General features: G+C 35.2%; 1 protein-coding gene and 1 long non-coding RNA gene across 4 annotated transcripts; both read right to left on the reverse strand.

The window, feature by feature from the left end:
• Nucleotides 1–3,618: 3,618 nt before the first annotated feature.
• Nucleotides 3,619–9,355, reverse strand: LOC147398196 (uncharacterized). Of its 3 annotated transcripts, none has more exons than XR_015179782.1 (6): nucleotides 8,976–9,355; nucleotides 7,642–7,817; nucleotides 7,155–7,233; nucleotides 4,410–5,064; nucleotides 4,123–4,188; nucleotides 3,619–4,023 (listed from the first exon to the last, which is right to left on the reverse strand). It is a non-coding gene; the product is annotated as an uncharacterized LOC147398196 (long non-coding RNA). The 3 variants fall into 3 exon arrangements; XR_015179781.1 differs by having other exon boundaries at nucleotides 4,119–4,188; XR_015179780.1 differs by lacking the exon at nucleotides 4,123–4,188 and having other exon boundaries at nucleotides 8,976–9,351.
• A 2,231-nt stretch (nucleotides 9,356–11,586) lies between these two features.
• On the reverse strand, nucleotides 11,587–18,752 carry LOC147398197 (vacuolar iron transporter 1-like). The gene is made up of 4 exons (XM_086447348.1): nucleotides 18,390–18,752; nucleotides 16,892–16,977; nucleotides 16,435–16,549; nucleotides 11,587–12,104 (listed from the first exon to the last, which is right to left on the reverse strand). The coding sequence occupies exons 1-4, from the start codon at nucleotides 18,632–18,634 to the stop codon at nucleotides 11,807–11,809; spliced, it is 744 nt and encodes a 247-aa protein (XP_086303474.1). The 5' UTR covers nucleotides 18,635–18,752; the 3' UTR covers nucleotides 11,587–11,806.
• Nucleotides 18,753–21,132: the final 2,380 nt, after the last annotated feature.

The following is a 21,132-nucleotide window of genomic DNA, read 5'->3' on the forward strand; positions in this document are numbered from 1 at the left end:
CATCTCATTATTTCTCATGTTGGATAACCAAAGTTTTTGAGAGGTAGTTTATCATCATTAGAAGTGGTGTTGGTGGTGTTGACGTGTTGCTGAGTTGGTAGACGTTTTGAAATAGTACAGTAAAAGGAGGTCTTAGATGTTGATTTTCAATTTTTTTAATGTGTAATCTTTCTTTGAAGTTGCAATTTTTCTAATATGCATAGGTTGGATCTACGTAGATCTAGATGTTCCAGTTGTAATGAATTCATTTTGAACTATAACTCATTTATTGTTTTAGTAATGAACCTTGATTTTAGTTGTAATTATTTGGATCAAAATCAATATCATGAAAATGGAGTATTTTTCTATTCAATGCAATTTTCCATTTATCTCACATGAAAAATATTAAAACCGACAAACAATGGCTGTCGTTAAAAAAAGTCGTCAAAAATACAGATAATAACCGTCGTTTATAAGTTGTATGTCAAGGTAAAAAACGACGGTCTTCACCCGTGGTTTATAAAATCGACACAAAAACGACGGTTTTCACCCGTCGTTTATTGCTACAGAGAAAAACCGTCATTTTTAACGACGTTTTGTTGGTAGATAATATCCGTCGTTTTGGAAAAACAACTTCGTTTTTTACAACTGCCCTTGCGACGGTAGGGACAACCGTTTTTCTTTAAAAATGACAGCTTTGAGCTGTCGTTTTATTTGAAATATGACATAGTGTAAGTCCAAGGGTGGATTAAGCTCCAACTTTGAGAAGTTTGATGCCAATTGATCTACTCCACAAAAGAACTATGATTCCTTCAAGGAAAAAAGAAAACTAGCTAACACTGGATGTTTTACGTGTGATGGCCTCTCACATCTAGTTTATGAATGTCCCAAAAAGAAAGTTGAGAACTGAGTTAATTTACTTGGTGATGAAGGTAATGATGAAGTCCCTAAAGAGCTGAATTATGACACCGAAAAGGAATCAGTAGATGAAGAACAATGCGACCCTGAATTTGATGCTAAAAGTATGGTGATCAGACAAGTCTTAGTTGCTCCTAAGCATGATGAAGATGATCAGTGGTTGTGGTCCAACATTTTTTGTACCTATGGAATTTTGAATGGAAAAAAATGTGTAATCATGGTCGATTCAAGAAGTTGTGAAAACATGGCTTCTCGAGTCATGATTAAGAAATTAAAATTGCAATGCGAGGAGTGTCCTAAGCCATACAAAGTATCTTGGTTCAAGAAGGGAGGTGAAGTGCATGTTACTAAGCGATGTCAAATTAAGTTTTCAATCGGAAAGTATGAAGATGAAGTATGGTTAGATTTATTGCCTATGGACGCATGCCATCTTCTTCTTGGCCGCGCTTGGCAATTTAATAGAGGAGTACAACATGATGGAAAGAAAATACATATTCTTTGTGTAAGAATGGTATTCGATATGTATTGAATCCATTAAAAGAAGCCCCATCCACCACTGAAGCTAAGTCGATTACCTTTCTGTCCCATAAGCAAATTAATTGATTTTGCTTATCCGAAAATGTTGTTTATGCACTTGTGACAGTCGATTCTTGCCATGAGAATGCTATTGTACCAAATGAAGTTGAAGAGTTAGGAAAGTTCCCTACATAGCTCCGGAAGAGTAACCTGATGGACTTCCTCCCATGCATGTGATATACAACACCAAATTGATCTTGTACTGGGAGCTTCCTTGCCTAACTTACCACATTACCGCATGGGTCCTTCTGAACTTGCTGAATTACAAAGGCAAGTCAAAGAGTCATTGAAGAAAGGATTGATACGTGAAAGTTTAAGCCCTTGTGCAGTACCCGTCCTACTAACAACAAAAAAAGATGGCACATGGAGGATATGTGTAGACAGCCGTGCATAGGTTTCCAATCCATCGCTTAGAGATTTACTTGACATGCTTGCTGGTGCAAAGGTGTTCTCCAAGCTTGATTTGCATAGTGGTTATCACCAAATTCGAATCCGACGAGGAGATGAGTGGAAGGCCGCATTCAAGACACGTAATGGACTATTCGAATGGCTCGTTATGCCATTTGGATTGTCAAATGCTCCAATTACTTTTATTAGAGATGACACAAATGTTGAAAGACTTCATGGGAAGATTTGTGGTTGTGTACTTTGCTGACATACTTTTGTATAGAGCGACGGCCAAGCTACATTTGTCGCACTTGCAATAAGTGTTCGAAGTATTACATCACAATAAGCTCTACATCAACCTTAAGAAGTGCTTTTTTTCACAAGCAATGTAACATTTCTTGGCTATGTTGTTTCCTCAGTTGGAATCAAGATAGATGATATCAAAGTGCAACCAATCCTTGGTCTAGCTTCATTTTATCGGAGATTCATTTAGAATTTCAGCACCATGGCAGCCCTATTTCAGATATCATCAAAGGAAAAAAAATTTAATTGGTCCAAGAAAGCAGAAGAGAGTTTCCAAATATTGAAGTACAAGCTGACCAATGCACCCGTGCTTGGTATTTTAGATTTTTCCAAGATGTTCGAGGTTGAATGTTTGCTTTTGTATATGCCTTAGACCATATAAATATCTATATAAAACATAGGTTCATAGTTAGCCATACAAATGCATACAATTGATAGATTAATTTATTAGTATTTTAACCTTGAGGGTTTGGCTCAGTGCCAATTTTGAACTGAGAAGCAATAAAAGTGTGTTGATTGTGACTTCAATACCCAATATGAGCATTAAATCCTTGGGGCCACCTGCGAGGGCACACCGTCACTTACCCGGTGCATGTGATGTGTGGGAGTTGCATGTGCCTAAGGGAAGAGACCCACATACCTTGGTCCAACCTCTGGTTCTGGTCCCACTAGTAGGAGTTTTTTTTTTGAAAGGTCAATAGGGTTAAGGCAGACCCACACCATCTACAACCGAAGAATCGAGACACCACATGCATCCTAATAAATAACAGAGACGAGGTCGCTAGAGAGCAACTCACAATCTAATTTAGTACAACTTATATTATTTTGGTAGAAGCAAGCATGTCAGCAATCCTGTTGGCCTCTGGAAAGACATGGGAGAAGGACACTTCGTTGAATCTATCAAGCAAGTTCCTTATAGCAAGGTTTACATGAAGCACACTCCACGGGGGGCTCTACCTACTCTTCAGGACTTGGATAGCGAGCAAAGAATCAATTTGGGTCTGAATCTTAGAGCATCCTTTAGAGATTGCTAACTTGATCTCATGGAGAATGCCCAAGTTCGGATACTCCCGTCATAAAAAAAATATTAATATTTTTTTAATAGTAAAGAGTAACATACACTATGTGAAAAAAGCCCATATTTGACGGTCTTAGCCCGTCAAATTTTGAGAAATTTGACGGACCCTCCCGTCAAATATGCCTATCAAATATTCTGTTGTAGAATTTTTTTTTTGACGACCCTGGACTATCAAATTATTGGAGAATGGGCTTTAAAAAAAACAAAAAAAATCTATAGAGTATGACCGTCAAATTTGAAGGTTTAACAAATAATAGCATGGTTACCAATCACAATAAACGAAATAATAATAAAAAAATCAGAAAAATAAAAAACAAAAGAAAAATCATAAAACAAGAATATGATGGACATCCATATTGATTGAAAAACAAAGAAGAGAAAATTGAATCAATATTCATGTATTAATATTTTGAAATTGAAATAGACCCAACTTCACATTAAATCGAAGAAAAAAGAAGAGAAAACTGAAGAACAAAATCTGAAAAATCTAAGTAAGAGGAGAAAATAGATTCGGTGGCCCAATTGATTTTCTTCACTGACATGCACTTGTTGATTGCTTCTTTGCAGCTGTGACCATCTTCGCAGCCTCTTTTAGAGCATCCATTGCCACATCGACAGCTTCATCCCGGCCTTTGAGCTCGATCGTCTCACGATAATCACCCTCCACCTTTGCAATTCGGTTTATAGCTACATGGAAGATATGGCTTACAAGCAACGTGATAACAAAGACCCCAACTGATACCATTATTGCTTTCCAAAGTGGGGCAGATTTCTACTTAAATCTGCAATGAAAAGAAAACAACTTCAATTCATCAAGAGTTTGTGGTGCCAAAACTTTAGTACTAATTCGTTCTCTTCATTAAGCACAATTGCTAACCTACAATGCATCTCATGCCTTCGAAATGGATCTCCAGAATCAAGTTTGCTAATGTGCAATGGACCCGTATCTGTTACAGTAGGACCATACATGCAGATGGGTGCATAACTATTAGTTGTGTCATAGACATTCACCTCAATGGTTTGTTTGCTCCCGAGTTGAATAAGTTGTTCTATAGTCATGGTCTACATGCTCTTGACTTTATATTTCCTTATACTACACATTCTTTTACGATATAATTATAATAAGAGTGAAAACCTAAAATAAAAATGCTATATAAGGAAAGATTACCTTTCTAGCATCATATCGATCTAAACAATATGGGAGACGATTTTTTGAGAGAATACAACAGGTGCATATTCATCTTGGATGGGTGAAGGATCCAACTTCTCTGGGATGTAATCTTGAACTGGGGACCTTATCCTTTGTCTCCATTTTCTTTATTGTCCATCCATGCAGCTTCTCAAAGTGCTCTCTCAGAATGCACAACTTTCAAAGCATAGGCAACACCACTAGTTAATGGCCTTTCAAAACCAGTTCTTTCTGTATACTCTCCAATGTTCTCCGTGGAAAAAAAAGATGGTCAAGGTCACAATTGCTAGAAATCACATTGACACCAAATATAATAAAACATGAAAGAATCAAATGTTCAATGTTCAAATAAAAATGATTTAGAAAATAGTAAAAGAAAATAGTGGGTAAGAGACAGCATTACCTGATCAATTGTGGGAGGATGCTTCCCATGGTGAAAGGTTGAGACAAGAATGGCTAAGGCATGGACATGGTTCATGCTCACATTACAAGAGGACTAACTTTACAGCGTGTTATAAGAGTGAGAAAACGAATGCAGGACCTGCTGCTGTTGTTGCATTGGTTGTCGGGTGGCGGTGGTTCCACCTACTATTCTTCTCACACCCATCCTCTTCTGTCCACGATGTCCTTGCCTCTGAAGGTGTTGATATTATTCAACAATATCAATCAGAATGACAGTTGTACAAAACTCACCCCCACACACCCACTTAACACTTGAAAAATAAAGGAAGAAAAACTGCAAGAAAGAGAAAAGAATAAAAGGAAAAGTGTGCGCACTAACACTTACATACATGCACAAAACGCACAAGGGCATACATTCCAAGTTAAAGTATCAAAAAAAGGAACCTACGAAGTACATACTTTCAAACAATGGGATATGTTGCTGACTGAAGAAGATAAAAATAGTTTCCATCATAGTTTCTGCAGAATATGCCATACTACTTGACAAAGAAACCGACCACTTGCTTCAATTAGAACTCCAAATTCAAACAGAACAAAAAGTTCAACTATTCATGGATGGGGGAAGTTAAGAACCCAAAGTGAATAGCAATTAACTCAGTTAGGCAGAAGGCTTTAAAACTTAAGAAGTACCAAACCAGGCTCAAAGAAATGATAATGGACTATGTCTTAACCGAGAAATGAAGAATCTCTTTTTTCCCCCTTTTTAGCTGTCAACATGTTCTGAATTTCAGATCGAAATAGTCAAAATAGTTCAAATCAAGTGTGACAGAAAATACAACCAAACTTTCCTAAATCCTTTTGGGTTTTTTTCTTCTTTTTTTTTCATTTTTCTTTCCCATTTTGTCCACGTAGAGGATTGATGTCTAGTGTCCTTTAAAAAACCGGCAAACTTAATGTTAATTTTCTAAAATTAAATCAACCAAAAGAATGGAAAAAAAAGGGAAAGTAAAACACAAGTATAGAAGAAAAAAAAAAAGGAATAACAAAATGAGCTATTATAATACATGCATAAAGCACACGAATTGGCACACCACAAGAACAACAAGCCACATCTCCATAGTGCAATACACATTGTTCCCTTGATGATTATGAATCCTTTAGCGTGCAAAAGCAGTTACACCTAAGCATGCAATCCGATATATGAATAGGTGCTGTCGGCCTATCATTACTGCAGTGTGCCTCAAGCATGTATTATAATTATGATTTTATTTTTGAACATATATTTAACTCATTTGCAGAATCATACTTCCACTCATTTGGGTGTTTTAGACGAGCAAAGGGGGGAAAAAGAAAGAAAGACAGAAAAAAAAAAAAAAACTATGTCGTCTCTCCTTTGAAGGATGCCACAAGATCAAATGGAACAATAAGTTCACAAAAAATAGTTGATCAGTCTACAAGGATAAAATTGAAGTTTTGTGAAGTACATGTAAAATTGGAAAATTTAATCCTTAATTGGAAAGATATTTTGTTACTGAGTCTTAGCAAATAAAATTTCAATTGTGATTGTTCTTTTTTTTCATATTTGGCGTCCCATTTGCTTCCCTCTGCAGTACAGGAAGTTTTCTGTTTTCTCCTAGTTTTGTATATGCACTCCGAAACACCAAAACCAAAGCTTCGGTAACAAAACACTACTGAAACCTCCCAGCACTGCTCATCTCTAGTGATAAATAATATTGGATTAATCAAAGCTAAGGAAATTTAAGGCTAGTGGCATCATAATTTTGTATGACCAAAATGGAATAGAGGTTTAGTACACAATCTATGGAAAATCTTTCAACAATTCTGTGCACTAATCAAGGAAAACAAACTCGTAAACAATTGAATCCATAAGCAAAGGAATCCAATTACAAGTTTTGTCAATAACACATACATAAGAAATTTAGGGGACACCAAAATACTTAGGCATATAAAGTATCCTGTATCCATAAAATAGCAATTTGAGTGATACAAAAATGCATCCTTTTCCATACAGTCTCCACAAGAGAAAGAATGGTAAACATAAAAGAAACAGGAATTAACATTAAGCACAAGATAAGAAAAAAAAAACAAGAGAACCCATCTACCATCGATTCTCCAGAAAAGCAGAGACGAGTTTATGAAATAACAGATGCTAGGAAATGTAGGTGTACTTCTCATAAACTCTCTCTATGAACACAACAACATCACCTTTTCATACATCACCTCTAGAGGTAAAAATAGAATTTTCAATTTGTAACTATAAGCATAAAACAAGTAAAAATTGTAACTATAAGCATACATCACCTTTGTATACAACAAGTACATGAGCAGCTGGATGATCATCCATAACTCTCTATCTATAAAATTCATGGTAAAGAATGACCTGAGAAGCATAGAAAGAACACATTAGTGAAGACTCTGCACTTCCCTTTTTTCCCTTAGATTATTGGACTTTGACCTCACCTCACAATCCATTAATTAGATAACTTTGTCAATCTACTGTTTTGAGCTTATAAACATATGGTGCAGAATAACATGCATGCACATGCATCCGTAACAATATTAACAATTTAACCAACTAATGACTTGAAAGATAATTAATAAAAAAATGTGATTTAGACAGATAAACAAATTATGATCTTCTAGCACATCCGTGAGTTGAAATATAGTAAAATTCAAGATTGAAAATTCTAATCCTAAACCACACTCTCATGCCAACTACTCATCCATAATACATAAAGTAATTAATTTCACTCAATTGATAACCTGATGACAACTAAAAATACTTTACCTTCAGCTAAACAAATTATGTTCCAACAAAGGCGTGTTGAAAATTTGGGATCAGCTGAACGAATGTTAATTCACTAAGGAAAAGATGAAATGTGGTGATATTCCATCGGCCATTTAGTGGAATTCTCCTCCAACCTTCGACAAGGAAGCATGGACTGACATATCTTCAAGCATGCACTGGGAATAGAGGAGAAAAAATAAGAAAAAAAAAATTGTCATGGAGTTTTCCATATTTCTGCAGCTCAAATGTCCCAAATACATAAAAATCAAACTAAATTATAAAGTAGCTGCCCAAGATTCTTGCAGCTGGAAATTGACCTTGCTGCACCATATTGTTGCAGAAAGTGACTTTTGTTGCCCTTGTGAGATAATTCAGTTTACTGTTTAACCATCCCAACCGATCCCCCAATTTCAGTCCTAAAACCCTGCTGTCCCAAAATCACATACCTGGCAGTCCTCACATACCCAAATACCCATCCTTTTTAACACTAAAATCTAATTGTAAGGCATGTTAACCCAAAAATCTAATTTTAAGGCATCCATACTTCCCAAAACCCCTACACATATAGTCCTTTGCCCCAACCAAACCCAGTATACCCCTTCCACATAAATTCCATCAAACGATTAACACCTCTAATAAACCAATTGACCATTCCTTTGAACATAACTACTATTAATACTGCTGGGTTCTTTATTGAATGTTTACTACATGTTCACAATTGTAAAACTTTATATTTACTCAATCACACATAGCCAATTGAGATAATGAATTCACTTCCTTACGATCGATCCACGCAAGAGTACATATTTCAAGCTCCATTAATCAACATAGTTGTGTTGTTAATTGATGAAAGATGTAATGAAGATCACCGCATGCACATGCTTGCAAAGAATGTGAGCTTCCCAGAAAAAAAAAATTAAAATAATTTGCACAAGAGTAGGGCTGGCAACGGATCAGTTCACCATATAATCTAAAAGATCTGATCCGAAAATTTCACCCTACAATCCAAATCTGATTTGAAAATTTCAGCCTACAATCCAGATCTGATCCGGTTAAAATTTCATCAATCCTAATCCGATTCAATCCAATAGTTTTTTTTTTTTTTTAAGTAATCATGTTTGGTGAAAATAACACCTACAGTTAGGGTATGAGAGGGAAAAAAAGAAAGAGATTGGGGAAGAAACCCTCGTTGAGGACGATGAATTTTAGGCAAAAAAAAAATTAAGAGATTGTCTATGGAGATGCAGATCTGCACTCTGCAATTGAAAAAAGAGGAGAGAGGCGTACCTGAGAGAGAGAGAGAGAGAGAGAGAGAGAGAGAGAGAGAGAAGTACCTGCGTCGATCTATCGGCCGAGACAGAGACTGTGAGAGGTCGGTCGATCAATCGATGACAGTGAGAGAGGGCAAGGTCGACCGAGACAGAGATTGTGAGAGGTTGATCGATCGATAGATGACAGTGAGAGAGGGCAAAGAGAATGAGAAAGAGACGATGCAGTCGATCGATGAGAAAGACGAAGAGAAAGAGATGATGTAGTCAATCGATGAGAAAGACGAAGAGATCGATGACAGTGAGAGAGGCAGAGAGAATGAGAAAGAGACGATGCAGTCGATCGATGAGGAAGACGAAGAGATCGATGAAAACGTGAGAGAAAGAGAAGACGAAAACGTAGTCCACGGGCCGCGGATTTTGGATTTTAAAATTCGACGGGCTAGGCCCAACAAATTTTTTTATATAAATTCGGGATTTTGACGTAGTGATACCGCCTAACAAAATTAAGATTCAAGACTAAAACTCTCTCCAACTATTATAAAATAAATAATAAGAAAAGTGATCTTAAGAGGTACTAAATATACGTATAAAGTATATAAAAAAAATATAACCAAGTAACTTCAAAGATTGAAATAAGTGTCATCATTAGATTTATATAATTATCTAATATTCACATGCAATGCACGTGCATTTTTCTAGTACAATAAAAGTAAAAGTTTTGTCCTCGAGATATGTTCTTGGTGGGGTATAAATATTGAGAGAAAGGATTGAGGCCAACCATTGTGTTTTATCATATAGATATAAGGTGTAAAATAGTATGCGTCTTTTATTAATAATGATTTCTTTGAAGATAAGGACAATCCTTTAATTAGAGGTGTAAATCAGGCCAGGCCGGTCAGGCACGCTTAACCTTGCTTCTAGCTAGGCTAGGCTTGGTTTGAACTGAACTAAATTGAGTTGTAAGAATATGAAGCCAATACACAAACCTCAAAACCAAGTTTGACTTAGGGCCCTAAGGGATAGTTGGTTTTGGGCTGAGCTTTGTGTCGGGTTGGGTTCAGTCTTTCAATTTACGGAACTCCCTGTGGGGGACTTAGACTTGTTCTTACAACAAGTTAAGTAAGCTTGAATTCTATGGGATTAGAGAATTTATCGTGTGGGCCATGACACTAGTCCGGCTAGAATGGGGCAAGATTTCTCCGGCTAGTAACAAGCCAAGCTTCCAAAACCCAAGCCTTGGCTCGCCAGCCCGACCTTGTCTTTGTACTGCCAGGCCAGGCCTAAAATCAGATCAACTAGGATTTGTGCCGGGCTTGACCTGGGAAATTTTACACCTCTACTTGTAATCATTGCAAATATTTGTTGAAGTGTTAGGTTCTTCAGATCAATAATATTTTATGTGATTTTATGAAGAGAATCCTCTCCATTAGATGTGAGGATAATTACATTATTTTTAACATCATGTGCATCACACGTGCCTCACACTAGTACTCAATAGTCTACTAGTTTGTGGTGGCAAACGAACTATCACGCGTGCATGAACACAATAATTGAAGGAACGTGACAGTACCATCTGAAGGACCATAGCCACAAATGATACATTTCTCTAATAATAGAATAGTCGGTATGTTTTATAGAAAATGTTTTCAACAAGGAAAAGGAATTTCAAGAGAAAAAGTCTATTGGATAATGAATTCCAATGCTCCATTGCACCTAAGAAAATGTGCAAGAGAGATTTGGTTGAGTAATCTTTCTCTCCTAAAAATCATATATTTTTTTCTTAAGACTGAGATGGCAAATATGTAAATTGAATCAATACCTCTTATTCTTGGAGAGCTTCTATTAGCGCACCAACAATTGTTTAATTTCTTAAGAATTGGGGTGTTGTGAGCAAAAGTTGGTGTGCCAATATAATCTCTCTTTTCTTATGAATAGTCTTAAGAAAAAAATGTTTGTTTATCTGTGATCTTCCACTCAAATGATTCCTTTTTTATAAGAATCGCTAATTAAGAAATATTTTCATCCAACAAGATTTCATTCAAATGTACATAGTAGTACATCATGACTAAACCTTTAGTTTTGGGGATAGGGGATAATTGCGAGAAAATAACATCCAATGGTAGGGTGGGAAAATTTCTTGGCAAATTTTTTAGACCAGAAACAATTTTCCAGAGCAAATACACAATAACACAGAGGAAAATCACACATTTAAAAAGAAATCATTTTGTCGACGCATTTTCCATGGGGAATCATATAGATCAGAAGTGTCTTGAAAGTGAAGAAACGCTACAAACCAAGCCCATACCTCATTGCCTTCTTTTGGTCGAAGGTGTGTATGGGGGTCTTCTTTGAAGATATTGTAAGGAATTGGGATAGGGTGTGTCGTATGGTTATTGAGTAGTCCCCGTTGTATTGGTTCTTACTTGGTTGGTCATCTCGGCCAATCTTGCCTTTTTTAATGAATTCTTACTTATCAAAAATAAAAAATAATAATAACTTGGGTGAACCATCCCGGATTCAAAAATTACCATGCAAGATGGTCAATGTGAATAGTCCATCACATTATCTAGTATAAGAAAAAGCAGCCAACTTCACCAGATTTTGGGTTTTTGATATGGAATAATTATCATAATGAAACATAGATTTTGTGTATGGGCATCTATTAATCCACTTTATTATAAATAAAAAAATTATAATTATCGTATATAATTTGAATCATTGAAACTAATCAAATGACTCAGATGGGTCCACTAGGTATATCTACTTGGTTTTAAAACCATGCACCAAAGACAAATACATTTAAAGGAAGAAATTTATTCAAATGGTTCAACGATCAAACTAAGAAATTGTCCAAAATTTTAAGTTCAAGAGACCTTGCAGATTAGTAAGAGGAGTTATGTTTGCACAGCCTTAGCAATGCCGAAAGCAACCCCAGAGGCAACAGCCCCTATCAAAGCAGTCTGAAAGGCACTCCTAAATGGCTTGTTTCCAGTAAAATGACCCTTCACATATCCAAAGAATAGCAATGCCACTAAGGTCAGGACCACAGAGAACATGACTGCCTTTTGGGCTATCGGGACGAACATGTATGGAATTAGGGGAACCAGTCCGCCTATGATGTAGGCGATTGCGATTGTTAATGCACTCTCCAATGCTCTTCTTGGCTGAGGCTTCTCCAATCCAAGTTCAAACCTGCATCCATTGTTCCCATTTCGAGCCTTTGTTATAAATATTAATGGAAATGTACGATAAAAATTTACGTTAGGAGGTGGCACCTTGATATTGGTAAAAATTTTGAAGCGATCAGCTCATATCAAAGAATTGAAGGAACATTCTCCTTTATGTATAGAATGTTTTGTGAAAATTCCAGAAACCCTATGTTTTCAAATTAATGATATGCCCCTTGATTTCGGTATTCTCTTATAGAATAATGAAAAATTATATAAAAAGACCTTGATTTTTCTTCAAAAGCCCAATCATCTTAAATCTCTTGGATAAGATGAGAATGACAGAAATGCCAACTACTAGTACATCTAGGTCATTTTTCTTTAGTCTATAAGAGAAGACCGAGGTCAAGTGAGCATATAATCAGTTCCAAACATAGGGAGCTATCTCAAATATTTACTAGACCATGATGGGGGAATTTATCTTGTTGGAAAACATAAACTGCCTCCAAACTTATAAAATAATGACTACTAATTGACCTATTATAAAATCTGAAAATTAATATTTTTAAAGGTTATATAACTGTTTTGTAGGGCTAGGTAATTTTGAAGAACCCTCCAATTTTCGTGAAAATTAGAGATACCCCTTATTTTCGAAGGGAAGAAATATCCCTTGATTTGACATGCACTTCCATGAGAAACTAATAAAATGACTGAAATTCCCTCATCTTTTAACTTCGTCGAGTACCCTAGATTATTTTCTGAAAACCTTTCATCTTCAACTTTCAAGGTAAAATTTTTAGGTGTCTTCAACTGAAAGGTTCGATCTAGCTCCTTCAACTATCAAAACTCAAGAACAAGATAGGATTTGGGGGAAGGTTGAAGAAGATAGATTTTGGGGAAGGAAAGTTGTTTTTTGTGTGTGTGTGTGTGTGTGTGTGTGTGTGTGTGTGTGTGTGTGTGTGTGCGCGCGTGGTACTCCAAAAGAAATATGTTAAAGACAAGCTTGATGAGCTTCAATATGTTTAAAAACAATAATCTTAAATATTGAAAACAATGATTTTGAGAAAAGAGTTTTCTTTTTTAAACCTTGGATTGGAGAAGAATTATTCTAGTAATTTTATGTTTGAGGATTATGCATGTAAGTTATTAAATGACTATAGAATGATTTTGGGGATAAATTCAGAGTTTTTTTTTTTTTTTTTTTTTTTAAGAAGTTGAAGAACATAATATTTAGGTCATTTCCAATTAGTCTATGAGAGAAGGCCCAAGTCAAGAGGCAATGTCATCTTCAAAAAATTGAAAGGGAGGGAGCGGAATTGAAGAGAGGTAAGGGTGTGGGGGCCATTGGGCATGTAATAAGTTGAAAATCCCAGGTTATCTCAAATTAAAGGATATATAAAACCATCAAAAAAAAGTTTTGTGGGGCAATTGTCCCCACAAGCTCCTTACTAGCTTCACCCTTGTCTTTTTGTATCTTGAGGAAAAAGAATCATGGTTATGTGCTCATATCATATCAGCGAGTGAATTTCGAATGACTTTTTTCGAGTCAATCTATTACGACTCAAAAAAAAAATATTATTATCAACATTAGTTGAGGATCTCTTCAAGAATATTGGTACCACTTTTAGCGTGATTCTTTATCAAACATAAACCAATAGTCATCAATTGAAAAGTAACCAAGCGGCTTGTTTGGACACATGTTGCTCCTTGCGTGGTTAGTGGTACAAACTACAAACCTTTAATGGGGTCCACGACCAACATCAAAATTGGACCCTATCAATTTTTGGTCTAATTCTGGATGTAGATTATTGTGTGTGGACATATATAATATAATATAATATAAATAACAAGTAGCCCATGGTGAAATGTTCATTTTCTTTCTTGAGTGGGATTTACATTGGAGATCCATTCCATTAGCTCAACAATCAAGCAAAAACCATGTAATTTTGCATAGAATTGTTATAAAATGACTCCCCCACGTGACATACTTAATCGACTCTCCTTAACGTGACATGTGCAAGAATAGTAGATCTGTACTCTTCGGATTAGATAACAGCACTTTTTATGGGGATGTGAAATTTTGTATCCCGAGGAGTATAGATCTACGATTCTCGCACTTATTACGCAGGAGAGTCGATTGAGTATGCCACCTGGGAAGTCATTTTATCATTACTCTTTTAGAACAAGTAGGATTTGGGGGAAGGCCAAAGAAGATAATTTTTTTGGAAGGAAAGTTGTTTATTTGTATGTGTGTGTCTGCTCCAAAGGAAATATGTTAAAGAAAAGCTTGAAGAGGTTCAATATGTTTAAAAATGATAATCTTAAATGTTGAAAACAATGATTTTGAGAAAAGATTTTTTTTTAAAAACCTTGGAATGGAGATGAATTTGTCTAGTAATTTTATGTTGAGGATTACACATATAAGGTATTAAATGACTAGATGATTTTGGGGATAAATTCAGAGTGTTTTTTTTTGGTAGAAGTTGAAGAACATAATATTTAAGTCAATTCCAATTAGTCTATGAGAGAAGGCCTAAGTCAAGAGGCAATGTCATCTTCAAAAAATTGAAAAGGAGGGGAATGGACATGATGCAAAAAAGCCCAAATCTGACGGCCCTGGGCCATCAAATTTCATAAAATTCAACAGACAAAGGAATTTGCGTCGAATTTTTCATTGTCAATTTTTTTTTCAACAAGTCAAAATTGTCAAATTAATGAAGGATGGGAGAAATTCGACAGCTCTAAGCTGTCAAATCTAGGAATATCTAGAATTTCGACGGTCTTAGACAATCAAAATTTAATTTCTAAAATTCGTGGGTCTTGGCCCGTCAATTTTTTCTGTCAAATTTTTCAGTTTTCACGTAGTCGGAATTGGAGAGAGGTAAGGGTGTGGGGGAAATTGGGCATGTAATAAGTTGAAAATGCCGAGGCATCTCAAATTAAAGGATATATAAAACCATCCAAAAAAGTTTTGTAGGGGCAATTGTCCCCACAAGCTCTTTACTGGCTTCGCCTTTGTTTTTTTGTATCCCGAGGAAAAATAATCATTGTTCTATGCTTATATCATATCAACGAGCGAATTTTGAATGACTTTTTTTGAGTCAATCTATTACGACTCAACAAAAAAAAAAATGAATTTACTCAAAAATAAATATTACCAACATCAATTGAGGATCACTTCAAGAATATTGGTACCACTTTTGGCGTGGCTCTTTATCAAACATAAAACCAACAGTCAATTGAAAAGTGACCAAGTGGCTTGTTTGGATATATGTTGCTCCATGCGTGGGTAGTGGTACAAACCACAAACCTTTAACGGGCCCACTACTAACATCAAAATTGGACTCTCCATTGATGATGAAGAAAGGGAGGACTCTCAATGTAGGTTATTGTGTATGAACATATATAATATAATATACATAACAAGTAGCCCATGGTAAAATGTTCATTTTCTTTCTTGAGTGGGATCTACATTGGAGATCCATTCCATTAGTTCAACAATCAAGTGAAAACCATGTAATTTTGCATAGAATCGTGATAAAATGACTCCCCCATGTGGCATACTTAATCAATTCTCCTTGACATGACTGACATGTGCGAGAATAGTAGATCTATACTCTTCGGGGGGTACATAACTGCACTTTTTATGGGGATGTGCAGTTTTGTATCCTTAGGAGTACAGATTTACGATTCTCGCTCTTATCGAGAATCGATTGAGTATGCCACGTCGAAAGTCATTTTATCATTACTCTTTCAGAATCATGATAAAATGACTCCTCCCCCACGTGCCATACTCAATCAACTCCCCTTGACGTGACATGTGTGAGAACTGTAGAATTGTACTCCTCAGAATACACAATTATGATTCCCAAAGAGTACAAAGAGTCGATTGAGTATGTCCGTGGGAAGTCATTTTATCATTACTCATTGAGAATTTCACATAAATGTCTTTTTAGAGACTAATTTGTTTGTCTTCCTAAAAATAAAAGGTAAAAAAATAAAAAATAAAAAAATCTTGATGTTGCTGAGCTTAAGCCGATATCTTACAAAAGATATCCATCTGAGTGGATACTTTGGTGAACCTATTGGTAGCATTACTTACCTATTTGGATTAGCTACGAAACAAGCTTCTGACACCATTAGTGCTGAAAACTCATTTTTATAAAGTAACCAAATATTGCTTTAAGCATCTGCTTTCAATGAGAAGTTCCTCTCCATAGAAGCAGAAACCCAGAGCTAATCCAAATAGGAGATTTCATAAGTTTTGTATTTCAGTTTTTCTCTTTATTTAAGTTTAACAAGGTAGAGCTGGGATACCATGGGCTAAGTGGGCCATACATGAAATAAAAACTTACTTCATCATGAAATCAAGCCATGCTTGGGGCTTCTTCCGAAGAGCATTCACCACTGGCGCATACTCTTCTGGTTCAAGCCCATATTGCGATAATATCTCTCCAATCTCAGCAGCCTCTATAGTGTAAACGTAATGGAAATTATACACTGAATAATTTCTCAACATACATATAAAACAATCGAGAACTTTTTTTGTGCATAAAAAATTTAATCCAAAATTTCATAAAATCCTGATCAACCAATCATAGGATGTTGTACGTATTGAAGGCATCTTCAATTTAAAAACAAAAATACCCATATTAGGGACGCAATCAATACATGTAGTGTTACGTGTGGGATTCTATGAAATCTCGAATTAACTTTTTTATGTGCAAAAACTTGTCCAACAACCATGTAGTGATAATTATTATCTAAGTAATTAATTAAAAAAAAAAAATTTATCATCTAAGTAAAAAGAACCTGTATCAGGAACGTTGATGATTTCCTCTTGTTCTCTTCTTAGTTCTCTCATGTAATGATCCGCTTCGCTTTTGGCGGCAAGGTAGCTGCATGTGCATGTAGAGAAATGATTCATTGATTCACATTTAACATAATTGTTCGATATATAAAGGGAACCAAAAAAAAAATATCTGATTGGTAACTTTTAACCGTCAGATTTTTACACTGTTGATCTCTAGGTGGCTTCTAGGAGTCCTTATGAGAATTTGAAGTGATGCTGATTAATCGGTTGTAGGTATACCATTATGGACCCTATCTGATTCGGGTATCCAATGGTTAGCTGAGTAGTAAATTTAGTTTATTTATAACATTTACAATAAGATTAGTAGTCTAATTAATTACTATCAAAGAGATGTCTTTAATTAAATGTATTTGAGCTAAAATTAAAATATAAACACAATGGAAGTATTTAGTTTTTTTACCTTTTTTTCTAGTGAACATTCATTCCACATCTTGTACAATTTGAACAACAAATAAATGGTCCATATTATAATTTTCCACTATCTTGTTATCAAAATTATACTTTATTTGGATAATTCATTGTTGATATTAAATTTCAATTGAGGAATTATAAGTGGCAAGATCGAATATTTAAAGCGATAAACTCACTGATTTTCCCCCGCAAAGTGACAATCTCATAGGTTTGTAAACATAGTTTTAAAATTCGGTTTTGCGTCTCGTCTCGGACGAGTTTTCCAATACGTCTGAGATGTCTTGTTCAAAAAATCAAAAAATTGAAGATGAGGTATTAAATCTCGATCAAAAAAGTAACTTGTGAGTTGGTTTCGTTCAACTCCAATACCGAGTTAACCTGGGTGATACACTCAGTCTCGGAAGAGTTTTAAAATCATGTTTGGATAGCGAAATGTGCGAGATAATCATTTTAACCTTTAAGATTGTCACTTTAAAACCGTAATGGTATCACGTTTTGATAATTAAAATGAATAGTGAGCCTGAATACTAAACTCGTCAAAAGTTGATTACATTTTTGTAAATATCTCTTTGGGTGATATAGACACAACCCCTTGGCCTCGGTCTACTATTGAAGACTAACAGAAAATGACCTAGACGCCCTCATCTTTTCAAGATCTAACTAAAAACCAAAAAAAAAAACCACTATTTTTCTCTCAAAATCAGTCGATCGATCTTCAACATCCTTTCAAAAAACCTTCCTTGTTATTATCAAAGAGGATGCTGGAGCTATAAGTCATTTTCGGTGACTCTAATCACATGTAAATTTTAGGGTTTTTTTTTTGTCAAGTAATAAGTTTGAGAATTGAGAAAGAAAAGGAAAACATTTGCTCTCCATCGAACAGCCGGTTGACATGCTAGAGTTTCCAAAGAACAAAAAAAAAAAGTATCTCTAGAAAAACTCTACTAATCTCTAGGAAATTTGTGTCTTTCCTCTTATCTCAACCGTCTGCTTGATGAAAAGAAAGAGAGGAAATGAGAATCATACCCTCCGAGACCCATAGAGATGGCTCCAGCAGCGACTTCAGCAAGGCCAGCGGTTAGAATGATAGAGGACGACGCGTTCGCACCAGAGAGTCCAGCAGCAAGAGCGAAGGGGACAGTTAGACCGTCTGATACGCCAATGATCACATCTCTCACGATCTCTCCTGCTGTGAAGTGCTTCTCCGCGTGATGATGAAGTAGCGATGTTCCAGTGCTCCCCTCTTCCCTTGCTTCTGCTGCAGCGGCCATTATTTACTTTTTAGAATCACACACACAAACAAATATTTGCTGAGACCAAGATGAGGAAGAAAACTAATTCTTATGGCATTTATAGTGTTAAAAATGGTAATATTATACATTAAGTGTCAACCCATCACCACAAGCAAATATACTGTTGCATGGTCTTGAGATGCGTGTGTATGAATATCGAGGAATATAGGGATTTGCGAATGTAAATGTGTTTATTTGTTGGACTTTTCTAGCCTAAACCCGGATGGGTGGAAAAACATAGATTTCGTAAAGATTATAGCATCCTAACCGTCAGCTCGATTGAGTGAGCCAAGCGTGAGTGAGGCTAGCATTTTCTTACCTTATTTGTTTGGACATATGCTTTTTTCTGGAAACTTTTAGAGGGTTTCGTGGTTTTTAGATTGTAATAGATAGTCAACCTAGGGAACACTTTTGACCTCAGTCTTCTCTAATAGATTAACCAGGAATGATCTAAATACCCTCATTTTCAACATGTGCCAAAAATCCTTTATTCTTGGTATTTTGGAAATATCCTCCTCTTAGATTGATGATACAAGGCCTTTTTTATTTTTTTTAATGATTTAATAGTGAAATTTTGATATATTTTTTTTAAATTAATTAAAATGCTCTTCAAATACTCATATTAATAAATCAAAATAATAATAATAATAATAAAATCAAAATTTTACTGTTAAATCATCAAGAAAAACATAATGTTGACTTACGATCAAGGGGGGTAAACCTTATTTTATATTTTGCAAGGGGGTAAGTCTAATATTACTAATTTAATAGGGGGTGTTTCTAAAATACTTGTTTATTCTTTCATACAAAAATGAGCCATTCTCAACAATTTAGGTATTTTTTTTCCCATGATCTTTAACTTTATTGATTCTATATAATATATCTTTAAAAATTTAATAACAAAATATTATTTTTGAAAAAAATATAAGATAGCGAACTTTTGTATAGAAAAAAAAAGGATAATGCTGAAATAACATTAAAATGTACAAGTCAGAATCATAGATGCTTTCATTGAGATCTCACTTATATCTCGATGAAAAAAATCTATGGTTTTGACACACATCCACGTCAGAAATGTCCCCCACGATGTACATTTCAATGTTACTCTAGCACGACTCGAAAAAAAAAATTCATATATTGGGTTAAGAAGAGATTGAAAATGAAAATGATTGATTAGGTAAAGTTGATTTAGATTAAAATTAATTCACCCTATTAGTCTACTAAAGATGACTATAGTTTTGACAAGAAAAATATCAAGGATTTTTCGGCTAAAGATTGAGGATTTGGGCATTTAATAGTTTTCTATTAATCTATTAGAGAAGACTGAAGTCAAAGGACCATGCCATCAATTTGAAAACATAGAGATATCTCAAAAATTAACAAAATAGTGGAGGGTATGTCTAAATTACTAGTACTTTATGTGACGCCACTAATTTACTCTCCGTGTGCACTATAAAATCGTGGGTTTTTAGCAACATAATTTTAGCGACGGCCAAAATTCCCGTCACTAAAGCTCGTGTTTTTCACTTAACCAACGCTACTCCCTACCTACCAAATCACTTCTCTGTAGAAAAATTTCCAAGATCCTTCGCGCGAAAATTACCAATTCGATTTGGAAACGAACGTTTCTCTCTGCATCTTCTACTCTAATGGCGAAAAATTGTTAAAGACGACCGTCTCACTCTGCTCTCTCTGCATCTTCTCCTCTAATGGCGAAAATTTGTTGAAGAGGTATCTTATGTGTGTGTGTGTGTGTGTATGTATTTGCTCATTCAATTTAATGAAATGGTTTAAATAAAATGACAGAAATCATCTGAGTCTCTCTACTCTCTGTATCTTCTCCTCTCTTCTCCAGTTAGGGTTCTAAGGTTTTCAGTATTAATGGCAGAAATCGCTCTACTCTTTCTAATAGGCATCGTCTTCTTTGTCTCTCTTTCTATATATATATATAGCTTCTCATTCGATTTAATCAAATGGTGATTTAATCAGATTGATTTGAGATTAAATGTGGATTTTCACTTTGGTTTGATTGGAGATAAAATCGATTTCAATTGTTCCAGTTTATAGATTGACAATTTCCACTTAGTTTATAGATTGAAATCAAAATGCTCAAATCAATTTTAGATTTGTTGTTCCTTAAAATATTAATGCTTCCATATCATTTTTCAGATTTTGATTAAAGATCAAAGAGCTCATTTTGATTTTCTTTGATTGAATTCATATATTTTCTGTACATTTTCTCCAAATAACTTATACTTTTCTGTTTTTATTGATTTTCTTTATATGGTCAAGATCACCGCCTTCCAGTGTTACCACATCGTTGATTTTTGAAGGCACAATCTGCATCCAAGGCTAAAGGCTATTACTACCAACATTCATTGTAACATTCAAGGTAAATCAGGGATGTTCATTAGTCTTCTTTTAATTTTTTTTATTTTCTTCTTATGGCAAGTTTGTTCACTCTGCCTTCTATTTTT

Source organism: Akebia trifoliata, chromosome 7 (genome assembly GCF_017979445.1).
Source record: "Akebia trifoliata isolate Shusen 1 chromosome 7, ASM1797944v1, whole genome shotgun sequence".
Taxonomy (NCBI): domain Eukaryota; kingdom Viridiplantae; phylum Streptophyta; class Magnoliopsida; order Ranunculales; family Lardizabalaceae; genus Akebia; species Akebia trifoliata.

Coding starts and splice junctions, on each gene's coding strand:
- LOC147398197 (XM_086447348.1), bottom strand. CDS start 18,634: ATGGCCGCTGCAGCAGAAGCAAGGGAAGAGGGGAGCACTGGAACATCG. Junction 16,978..18,389: donor ATCTCTATGGGTCTCGGAGG/GTATGATTCTCA, acceptor ATGCACATGCAG/CTACCTTGCCGCCAAAAGCG. Junction 12,105..16,434: donor TGGCTTGATTTCATGATGAA/GTAAGTTTTTAT, acceptor CAATGGATGCAG/GTTTGAACTTGGATTGGAGA.